Genomic DNA, 10,847 nt, shown 5'->3' with positions numbered 1-10,847 from the left:
GTGGACATTGGGACCAGTTTCCTGCACGACTTTGGTTTGGAAAAGAACTGAGACAGAAAGTCTTCTGTCACAACATTGGGTTTTGTTTTGGTTTTTTTTTTTTTTTTGATTTATTAAATATTTCCTGTGGTGTGAGGTTACTTATTAACTCCACAGACATTGAGTGACTTCTTGCCGTATACATATAAAAATTTGTTGTAACAAGTTACATTTCCACCCAGTTGTCATGTTGCAGTGAAAAAGGGCACGATTTTGATACATATATATACACACATATAGATATATATATGAATAAATGAAAAGGAAAACCTGCAAAGATCATGCTGTGTAGCAGGCAGACAGGGGCTTGCTGTAATTTTTCGCATGTAGCGCAGTTACTCTGCTTTATGTATATGGATCTACAGCGAGCTGCTGTTTTCCCCCCTCCTAAAACCAAGTGTAGTATGTGTACTGGTTGTACCATGGACTCTAGGGGATATTTGGTTTGATCAATGTAGCAAACTAGGGAAGAGAAGCGTTCAAACCCACCCCTGTGTGTCTGAGGGGGGAGGAGGTGGGGGTGTCTTTTGTTCTTTTTCTTTTTTTTTTTTTTTGCTCCTTTTTTAAATTTTCTTTTTTTACAAACAGCCCCCTTGCAGGTTTTTAGTAGTTCCTTCTTGACCCAGTGCATGTATTATAGCAGCAATTGTCTTTGTGCTTTCTGATCATAGTAATGTATCACTTGTAAATACATTTTTTCTATTTTCTATTTTTTTGTATTTTTTGCATTTTGTTTCATTAGTGTGCTGTACTTTTCCATGCCCCTGCCCCTGAAAGAAAAAAAAAAGGAAAAAAGAAAAACTGTCCTTTACTGTTGTGCCTGGTTGGAGTTTGTGTGTTGACTGCTTTGTACCTGTAGCCTGTTAAAATGTGCATTTTATTTTTATTTTTTTAATGAGCATTTCCAGTTGTTATGTTATTGACTGAAAGGCTTCCTTCAGGTAACTGAACTGTTTTTCCTTTACAACACTGTGCCAAGCTGGGTTTGGGGAACTCTCCCAAAAGCTCTTGCTCTTGTTAGTTGGTAGATGTAATGCTAGTGGGCTGGAAGGAAAAAGGAGTGTTGAGGAATGACTGTGTGAGCAGTGACACGGCTTTGGGTCTGGTTTCATCACGGCAGGTAAGGAGGGTTTGGTGAAACACCTGCTGCTCTCTGTGCTGGCAGGTGGGACAAGAAAAGCACACTGAGCGTGGCAGGACATTTGTCCAGCCAGCACTGTCACTAACTGCCACCTTCCTCTGTCCTAGGCAGGCACTGCTGGCAGAGAGGCTGATGGGCTCTGGGCTCTGACCCTGCGGAGACACCTGCACAGCCCAAGAAACAGTGAGAACCAGCAGAGCCCTCCAGGGAGGCCTGAGGTTAGCAGGGGTGGGTGGGTGTGTCAGGGGCATGTGACTCTTACCATCACACACACCTCCCCAGTTTGGAGCTTTCACGTAGGTGAAAGCATTTCCCGTGGATGTGCCTGCAGTGCTCATGGCTGGGTAACTGCCACTTCTAATGGAATAGGTAGCTTGAAATTAAAAATCTGCTTTTTCTGTCCACAGCAGGTGTTAGGTGCCAGACTTGCAGTCAGCTTGGGACAACAGAAGGGCATCAGTTTTCAGCTACACACCTCAAACCTAAGGTGAATAAAGTACTGAGGGGCATATTTAGAAAAAGAAAAAAAAAAAAGGACTTTATCCCCTCAGAAGTTCCAAGCAGTGGAATAACAACTTCAGATCCAGTTTGCTCCTGCTTTATCTGCCCAGTCCTTGCACTCACCCGACAGTAATGCACAGCTCAGGTTCTGTCAGCTGCACAGCAGTTCCCTCCTGCCTTTGGACTTAAAATTAAAGGTCTTCCTCTGGTTTGCAGTGGCATTTTAAGGTCCTGTCTGGAAAACATCCCTATGAAGGGACTTAACATTCTGGAAAAAGTTCTTGAAGTGCTAACTGACAAATGCTTAATGAGAATTAATTTAGCTTTCCAGAAAACCTTGGCCTGCCTTGTTAAGCTGTACTGCCCTCCTGTATGCTGAACCTTCTGTCTCTGGCCCCACAGGTGGAACCTCCTCCTGCCCAGAGGAGCTCACACTGGACTGAAAGGTGTTTGCTGCCCCTTCAGCTGCCAGGAGAAGGGTTTTAGTGTTTTGCAGAGGTTATCTGAAGCATAACTGTTCTAAGGAAAAGTGCTCTCCCAGGGCTTTGAGTAAGTTAAAGCTGTGAAACTGCCATGGCTCTCCCACCTAGAACCACCTCAGTGTTGAGGGGATCAGAAACAGATCCTACCTGGCTGCTCACCTATGTGCCCTCCCTGCACAGGTGTACCTTTTGTCCTTGTCTGTCCAGTCTGACTGCACATCACCTCTGCTCGAGGATCAAACTCTGCAGGCTGCTCTCAGTCCTTTGGATTTTGGGAAGCCATGTAGGGCGTGGGGTTCCGGGCCCTGTTGCATCTGGTGTGGTTGCTGATGCCTTCTTGATTTAACAGGTGGTTAAACTACTTGACACAAAGGCCTGCAGGGAGATGGCCAAAGCACCTGCCCTTTCTTCTGAAAAGGTGTCAGAACTATTTTAGTAATTGCCTGACTTCTTGCAGGAAGGGAAAAGGATGTCAAGGGTGGGGGAGGGGGAGTGACAGACTAGAGTGTGTATATAGCACAGTCGTCAGGACACAGACCAGAACTGCAGTGCACAAACCTGCTGACAGGCCTGGAGTTGGTTTTCTGCTGTCTTTGGGAATGGCCAGCTTATAAATGGTGTTGTTTGTATGTTGAAATTTCCCTAAGGTCACATAACCTTGCAAACAGGCTGAGTTCTGAAATGACCTGGGGTTGTCTGGCCAGCCAGTACGGGTAGGGTGTGAGAAGGGCAGAATGGTCATCCTGTGTCCCTGTGAGTAGAATCTGAAACTGTGGCTCATGTCTGTGCTGCCCAGGAAAAGTATTTCTCACCTGTGTGTTTAATAGTGACAGCCCAGAACAGGTGGTCTCTTCCTTTAGTCTGTTGGGAACTCACATGAAGAGTCTGTGAGCTTTGTATGTGGTATAAAATCTAGCAAATCCGAGGGCTGAAATCTTGTTACTGTAACTGTGCTTCCTAAGGATTCTAGTTAGGGCTCCCCCTGCTTAATTCCCAGCCTTGAAACTGGTTTCATACACACTTAACAGTATAGTGGGGCAAAACCCCCCCATTATCCTTGAAAAGCATGGCTTTTGTGCTTGAAAAGTGGCTTGGCTTCTTCCCCTCCTCTTTCCACTTTATGTATGCCCTGATTTTCTCATCTTGGTGCCCCAGCTTTGTGATGGACTGAGTCTGTAAACTGACAGCAAGTTGTGGCTTCACCTGTAAACTGCCCCTTTTCTCCAAGGACAGCCTGGTAGCCCAGCCCACACTGCTGCTGTCTGGGGCTAAGACCTCCTGACTTAATGCTGCAAAACTCGTTTGTGTTCTGCACTTTCAGCAGTTCTGCAGCAGCCCTGAGGAGCAGACACACATGCGTCCCACGAAGGTCTCTGGGCTAGTAGCAGTGAGGAGTAGTAAGCCTGTAGTATCTTGCTTTGAGAAAAGCCATCGCTTTGCTCTGGGAGCTCTGGGCCTTTGTGCATGACTGTGCTGTTTACTGCTGCAACCAGTGCAGTGTGACAGGTCACCAAGCTCTCTCCCAACCTATGGCAGCAGGTAAGGTACTGGAAAGCTTTTGTTTGACAGCCTTTGCACCCTCAAAGTATGTTTTTAGGTAATAGCAAAAGGAAATTCAAATAGTAGAGTTTTGAGATGTTCCTAGGCTCAGGAACCTGACTGACATGCTGTCTTAAGTGATTTTTTTTGAGCAGCTCCACCCTGTTTGTGATTTGATACAGACTCTGGCAGAGGTGCAGCAGTTCCAGGTTAGCACTTGCAGCTATACAGGTGGTGGTAGCCAGGTCGGCTAGGGAGCTGAGGTCAGAGCTAGCAAAGAGCTTGTTATCAAGGCACATGGTGCATGATCCAGGCATTCCCAACAGCAGGTTCTGGTCACAAGCACAGCAGCAGGGCTTCTCCAGGAACAGCTGCCCCCCCGCCCAATACTCTCTGACCACAAGAGATTCAGTACATCGAGGCTGTAGGTTCTTCAGGTGTTCCCTGTCGTGGCCCCATGGAGCATGTACAGGGGCAGTTTCACTATGCTCTGGAGAGAAGCTGCAAACATTTGGAGCTGGTAATGAGGGAGGTGTGAGGGGGGAGGAGGAGTTGGAAAGTGCTGATAGGATGGCAAAGCAGATGTAAGAAGCAGCTGCTCGGAGGGGAAGCAGTGTAGCAGGGTGGCAGAAGTAACTGGTCACCCTGGGTCACTGGGGATTCAGCTGGAGCTCAGCACATGAGGTCAGTGCAGATGAGCACTGAACAGGACATTTGCATTCCTGAAGGCCTCATAGCCCTGCAGCTCCTGTTGTAAGCCAAGTGGCTGCAAGGAGAAATAAGCACAAAATAATATCACTTCCTCCCACGCAGTCCCAGAAGTGAGCCTTCAGCAATCCAAGTGGTGACATGGGCTGAAATCAAGCTAGAAAAGCATCTGTCTCTCTTAGAAGCCCCTCCATAATTTACAACATGTTCACAGTCATTGGAACAGTTTTTCCAGTAGGAATACTCCTGTTGAATGCATTGCTTGGCTCTGTTTCTGCCAATGCTTATGTTTGTGAGAGCAGCAAGGAGAAACTCAACTCTTGAGGACTTTGCCCTGACACATGGTTGCCCTGCAGCAGGTGACTGACATCACTGAGAGCTGGCTGCACTGGTGCACACAGCCCTTGCTGGTTTATGCTCCTGTGTCTTCTGAGTGGAAAGAACTATTCCAAATTAATTCACAGTTGCATTAAAAAAACATAAAGGGGGGACTGGTGGTCCTTTAAAATCAGATTTTATTTGCCTTCTCTGCTCTCTCCTGTGTAATAGAATCCTGCTCTTCTCCCCACACAAGTCCAAATAAATGGCACCACAGGAAAATAACCATTTACCTCTAGTGTGTGCACTCCTGATATGGACAAGGGGCCAGACTGGACTGCACAGGCTGTAGTCTTAATCGTCTCCATCTTCTCCTGAGTTTAGAGCTTCTCCTTTGGCTGCTGAAGCTTCTAGAAGTTAATGCCTTACCAGAGATCACTGATCGAGGATATGTGCTACTGCTAAAGCTTCCTGGTAAGGTTCATATGTCATCTGTTCATTTCCTCCTTGTGGCCCAAAGCACATAGAGATCAAAAGCTGTAAGTGCCCCTTCACGCACTTCCTTTCCTGTTGATATTGTAGAAGCAGGTTTGGGAGCAGAGGTTTGTGTGGTGTTTTTTTTAAAAAATAAGTCTCAGGCACTACAGCTTTTCTGTCCTTTGCTTCTACCCTACATCCCAGAGCAGCTGAGTGAGCAGGCAGGTGCTGGGCTCTGCTGGCCATGATTGGGAGATTCTTTCTGACCTTTGATTTTACATCTACACAGACAACTGCAGCCTGCACTTAGAGCCCTCTGTGTGTAGGCTGTACTTGTGTGTCCTCCTGTCTGGCTTCTCTCCATCTTCTTTTCTCTGAAAGTGAGAAGTGCCTTGCTGTGAGGATTACACAGTCTGTGTCCAGTCAGGAGCTCACACACAGCTGCATCCCTGAAGTCTGATCAGCAGTGTGACCTGCAGCCTGGATTGGGGCAGAGGGGTCATGGCTCTCAGCACCTCTAACTCTAGCACTGGTGACAAATTTTACAAACCAGACAGTGGCTGGAGAGTGCACAAGGAGAGCTGCTCATTTCACTCAACAGTAAAGCTATTTTGCCATGACCAAACCAATGCTCTGTGTTAGGAAAGGCGCCATGCTGCCCTACGAGCACAGGTTGCCTCCTCCCTCTTGCACTCATATTGTCAAACACAAACCTAGGTACAGCCCCCACACTCCATACTTTGTCCAAAGAAGAATCAGCACATTTTAACTAGAGGGTCAGTTGCTCATTGGTGAGGAAAACCTCCATCATTAGCCTCATTCAAGAGGGTCAAACTCGATTACTGTTGTGCACCATTCCAAGGCACTCTGGGCAGTGTGTTGCTCCAGGTGGCTTCCTCAGCCTCGGTAGGCCTTCAACAGTTGCCCTGCTATGACCAGTCTCTGGATCTCACTGGTGCCCTCGTAGATCTCGGTGATCCGAGCGTCCCGGTAGTGGCGTTCCGCTGGCATCTCTGTCACGTAGCCCATCCCACCCAGGATCTGGATGGCCTGAAACAAAGGCAGCAGGTTAGGAAGGAAGCAAGTCCAGGAATTTGTTTTCTACAGAACACAAACACAGCAACCTTAGACTGGGCTGAGCCCACTGCAGGCGTAACTGGAAGGGTAGGACACATGGGGATGCCTGTAGGTCATTTGCAGTCAGAGGAATAAACAGGGTTTGAGCTGGGCAAGAGTGATAATGATGTCCCAGACAGAGAATTAATTGCTTCATTCAGAGGTATCTGTTAGGGTTCCATGTTCAGCTAAGCCACTTGATTTATTAAGGAGAGGGGACAATGAGCACAGACACCAGAGGGTCTGATCCCGCATCGCTGGACCTGCTCAAAGCTTTGCCACTGCCCTGGACAGCAGCAGCACAGACCACTTTAATGACACAGCTGCTACAGGCCAGCAGAAATTCCCCCCTCCAGCCCAGGAAGGGTGGCTGTGCTAACAAGCTTTGGCCGTAGGGGTTGGTTGGTTTGTTTAAAAAGTAAATTAGTAAATCCCATCCCACTGTTCCAAAGCACTCGTGTTGTGCAACAACACAGACTCCCTTTCAGTGATGCTGTGTATCACAGTTGTCAGCTGAAGTAGTTCCCTGATGAGCAATGGCTGTTGCAGCTTCTGACGCAGCCAGTTTGGCCATCGCCGCTTCCTTGGGGAAGGAAAACATCACTGAGGGTGCAGCTGTCACAAAAAGGAACGCCTCACTCACACGAGGAGGTAGAAGGCTCATGGCCCAGCTGTGCAGCAGGGCAGGCCTGAGGCTGGTGCCAGCTGGGAGCAGCCACCCCTGCCCTCAGGTACTGAGCTCAGTGTACTGCCCAAGGGTGGACAGCAGTGCAGGCTCTGCTGGTGGTTACAGCCCAGCAGCACCAAGTGCAGCGATGCTGTGTCGAGTGCTGTTCCCTGGCCTTGAGCCTGTGCCCTGCACTGTCCCTGCTGGACAAATGCAGGGCTGGAAATACCTTAGTGAAGGGCTTCCCATTGTCCTTCAGCATCGCAGCTCTCCAGGTCAGCAGGCGCGCGCCCTCCAGGGCCACAGCCATGTCTGCCAGCTTGAACTGCAACCACAAACACTGACCTTGGGCCAAGGGCCTCTGCCTGCACAAGGACACAGCCAAATTCTCCCCACCCCTGGGGCCAGTGCTGCTGGAAAAGGGGCACTTCTGTCCCAACAACCGGTTTTAACAGTGTTTGAAAACATGAATGATTACCCTGTTTATCCCAGCCAGTGCAAAGTGCACAGCCTGCCTGACACCACGCCCAAGAGCCCACAGGGACTTTCCACCAGCCCCAGCACTGTGTGGGACTGCCCCTTGTGCCCAGCTCATACCTGCACTGCCTGGAGCTTGGTGATGGGTGCCCCAAAGGCCATTCTCTTCTCAGCATAATCCACAGCACAGTCCAGAGCTGCCTGTGCTATTCCAAGAGCCTGTGAGGCGATACCAATCCTTCCTCCATCCAGAGTGTGCTGAGAGAGACACAAAATACGTTCATCAAAAATAGTACACTTGCATTTCTGAGCTTGCTGGGAAGCTGCTGTAGCCTTAGAATCCTCTGATCAGAGACCTCCTTGATTCAGAATATTCCCAGTTATGCAGGAATACACAGAGGCACTGAGCACTGCAGAGAGAAGCTGAGGTACAACAAGGGAAGCAGAAACGAGAGGGATTCCTTCTTACTAGCTGGGGGAGGGTATGCAAAAATAAGCACAATGAGAAGCATCTGTTCTGCAAGGGGCTGGAAAGAGAGAACAACTACTTCCAAGGGGCAGTGCATCAGTGCAGGGAATGTGCTGTTCCCAGATGCCTGGCTCCTCCTCAGAATTCACACACAGGCCGTAACTCAGCTGTCATCCATCTTCACACACTATCCAGAGGTTGTTCTGGGCCTCCAGGACAGCTTTCCTCTGCCACAGTATGTATGAAAAACGCCATGTTTTCCCTTTATCTACAGGTACAAACTGGAGGAACAGAGGGTTGGGAAAGGAGACCAGTTAAAATACACCACCCCTGCTGACAGAGCACCTCAGTGGCACCAGCAATACTTCAGCTGAGAACTGCCACGATAAAAGTGCTGTCAAGGATCTGTAGTAAATTAACAATTCTTTGAGCTCTGTGAATGATTCCTCCCATGTTGGCAAGAGGAGTCTACTGCTTAACATGACACAGAACAGCTCCTGGGAACAGTCCTCACCGAAGGGATCGTGACTCTGGAAATGGTTTACACACCCATGAGCTTGGGCAGCTGTGACTGTGCACACCCACAGCTGCACCCCAATCCCTCTCTTACCATGGCAATTTTGAAGCCCATTCCCAGCTGCCCCAGGAGGTTGGCCTTGGGGATCCGACAGTCCTCAAATATCAGGTTGGCAGTGGAAGAGGCTCTAATTCCCAGCTTGTCCTCTTTCTTCCCCAGTGACAGCCCAGGTGTTGGCATGGGAACCAGGAATGCACTAATGCCCTGCAACAAGACCCAAACTGAGGAATGGTGCCACTTCCCCCTTACCTGCTGTCAGGAGGCTTCTGCCAAACGTTCTTCACAGAAGCTACATGTCCAGGTACCAGGATAAGGGGGAGAGAGCTGAGCCAGAACAAACCCAGCACCCATCAGCCCCTCCTCTGCTCAATGCCTGCATGGCTCTAGAAACTGAGTCCCCAGAGCCTTTGCAAAGTTCTCCCACACCACTCCTTCACTGCTGCCCCTTTCCTTGACTGAGCCAAACCCACACACCTTGTGCTTCAGGGATTTCTCCGTGGTGGCAAACACCACGGAGGCCGAGGCGTCCCAGGCGTTGGTGATCCAGGCCTTGGTGCCGTTGAGCACCCACTCGTCCCCGTCCAGCCGCGCTGTGGTGGAGGCTGCGCCCGCGTCGCTGCCGTTCCCTGGGCAGGCACCAGCAAACCGACCTCGGGTCAGCAGGGGCAGCCTGGGGGGCAAACCCACCCCTACCTACCCCTGTCACCTCCTGAACTGCAGTGGTGTCACCACTGTCCCCACAGGACCCACACAGGAAGGGGAAAGGCCCAGGTGTCAGAACTCTGCGCCCACAGAACAGATGGACATTTTCAGCATGGGCCATGGGATGGTAGATCATGCCTTGGGCACTGAGCCTTCACTTACACAGATAAACCATCTTTCCACAAACTGCTACCATTTCAAAGACCTCAAATCCACCCTAAACCTGACCAAGGAAAGAAGCTACAGCAGGTTCCTTGCAACAGGGATGCCAACAGTCACGTCACCTGGTTCACTGAGGGCAAAACATCCGATTTTCTCTCCGGTGGCGAAGGGAGCAATCCACTTGTGCTTCTGCTCTTCAGAGCCAAACTTCAGTATAGGCCCTAAATACAGGGACTGCAAGAATTGTGTTGAGTTAGTGCCTCTTGAAGGTACAACCAATCCAGTAGCTCCCTAATGCCTGAGTGCTCTCCAACACACCAGCACCCACCACAGGAACAGATCCACTTCTCCAGTGGCCCCTGATGCCAGCCTGGGCCCACCCTGTCCCTCACACCTACGTTATTGACGCTGACGATGACGCCCGTGGACGCACAGCCCCTGCTGATCTCCTCCACAGCAATGGAATAGGCCAAGTAGTCCAGGCCTGCTCCTTTGTACTTCTCTGGCACATCCATAGCCAGCAGCCCTAAGCCACCCATCTTCTTCACCTGCACACAGGGAATGGACAGGTAAGATCCTCTGCACCACCGGTGTCCCAGCAAACACACACAGACATGGAGATGAAGACAGCTGATGGGAGGGCTGCACACAGAGGGAAAGGTGCACACAACTCCTGGTGAAATGGGAATCTCACTGTACAAAATGTTAAGTTTCCAGGTCCCCGTGACTCCAGCAGGAGCTGTGTGCCTAAGACAAGGCCCTTGCTGATTTAAAGAGCTCTCTCCTGTACCAGGACAGGGGGAGTCTTTTCAGTGCAATCAGGAGACAGAAACCCACCAGCATATCCTCAGCCTCCCACCAAAGCTCTCCCCCCTTGCATGTCTCCTCTCAGTAGGAAGCTCTGAATGGGAAATCTGATAAAAATCATCAGAACTTTACCTTTCAGTCTGCTGAGCTTCAGCCTAGGACTGCACAAGGGAAGAATTTTACAGAATGAATGACCCAGAAAACAGGTTGCAAGGTGATTTTTTTCATTACCATTAAAGTCAGGTCTTGCTTCCTAGAGAATTTAACTGTTGGATATGTTCCAGATTATTCTACCCCAAGTTCCTCAACTGGTTTTGCAACCATAAACTCTTCAAAATCTAAGTCTCTTGTTAACACTTTGCAGCATACAAGAGAAAAACACAAGCTTTCTCTATTCTTGTATTTAATATGCTTCTGGTGGTGCAGAAATAAGCACCTTACCAGCCTCTGCTTGCTTTAAGAGGAGCCAAAAGGAATTTTTAAACAAATAACTTCCCTCCTGTATGGGCACCCAGCACACCAGTCCTGCACATAAAATCCAGTGCATGAACAAGACAGCAACTCCTACTATGTGTTGCCTTAATAAACAGTTTACCTTTTGAATTTTCCCCTGCACATTCAAGGGAAAAGACTCAAAACATAAAATTCTCAGGTGAGAACAGTAA

At 49.2% G+C, this 10,847-nt stretch overlaps 1 protein-coding gene across 1 annotated transcript; it reads right to left on the bottom strand.

Annotated features, from left to right (window-relative positions):
* Nucleotides 1-6,102: 6,102 nt before the first annotated feature.
* ACADS (acyl-CoA dehydrogenase, C-2 to C-3 short chain) lies at nucleotides 6,103-9,954 on the bottom strand (the record flags this gene model as incomplete). Its single annotated transcript, XM_009080449.1, has 8 exons — nucleotides 6,103-6,255; nucleotides 6,836-6,904; nucleotides 7,218-7,313; nucleotides 7,586-7,723; nucleotides 8,545-8,715; nucleotides 8,986-9,137; nucleotides 9,498-9,609; nucleotides 9,774-9,954. Coding segments are annotated over 8 exons (1,072 nt in total), but the record flags the coding sequence as incomplete, so codon positions are not given.
* Between the last annotated feature and the right edge of the window lie 893 nt (nucleotides 9,955-10,847).

This window comes from Acanthisitta chloris, unplaced genomic scaffold, assembly GCF_000695815.1.
Source record: "Acanthisitta chloris isolate BGI_N310 unplaced genomic scaffold, ASM69581v1 scaffold35218, whole genome shotgun sequence".
NCBI classification, from domain to species: domain Eukaryota; kingdom Metazoa; phylum Chordata; class Aves; order Passeriformes; family Acanthisittidae; genus Acanthisitta; species Acanthisitta chloris.
Note: the sequence above shows the minus strand (reverse complement) of the source record. Positions and strands in the feature narration are given on the sequence as shown.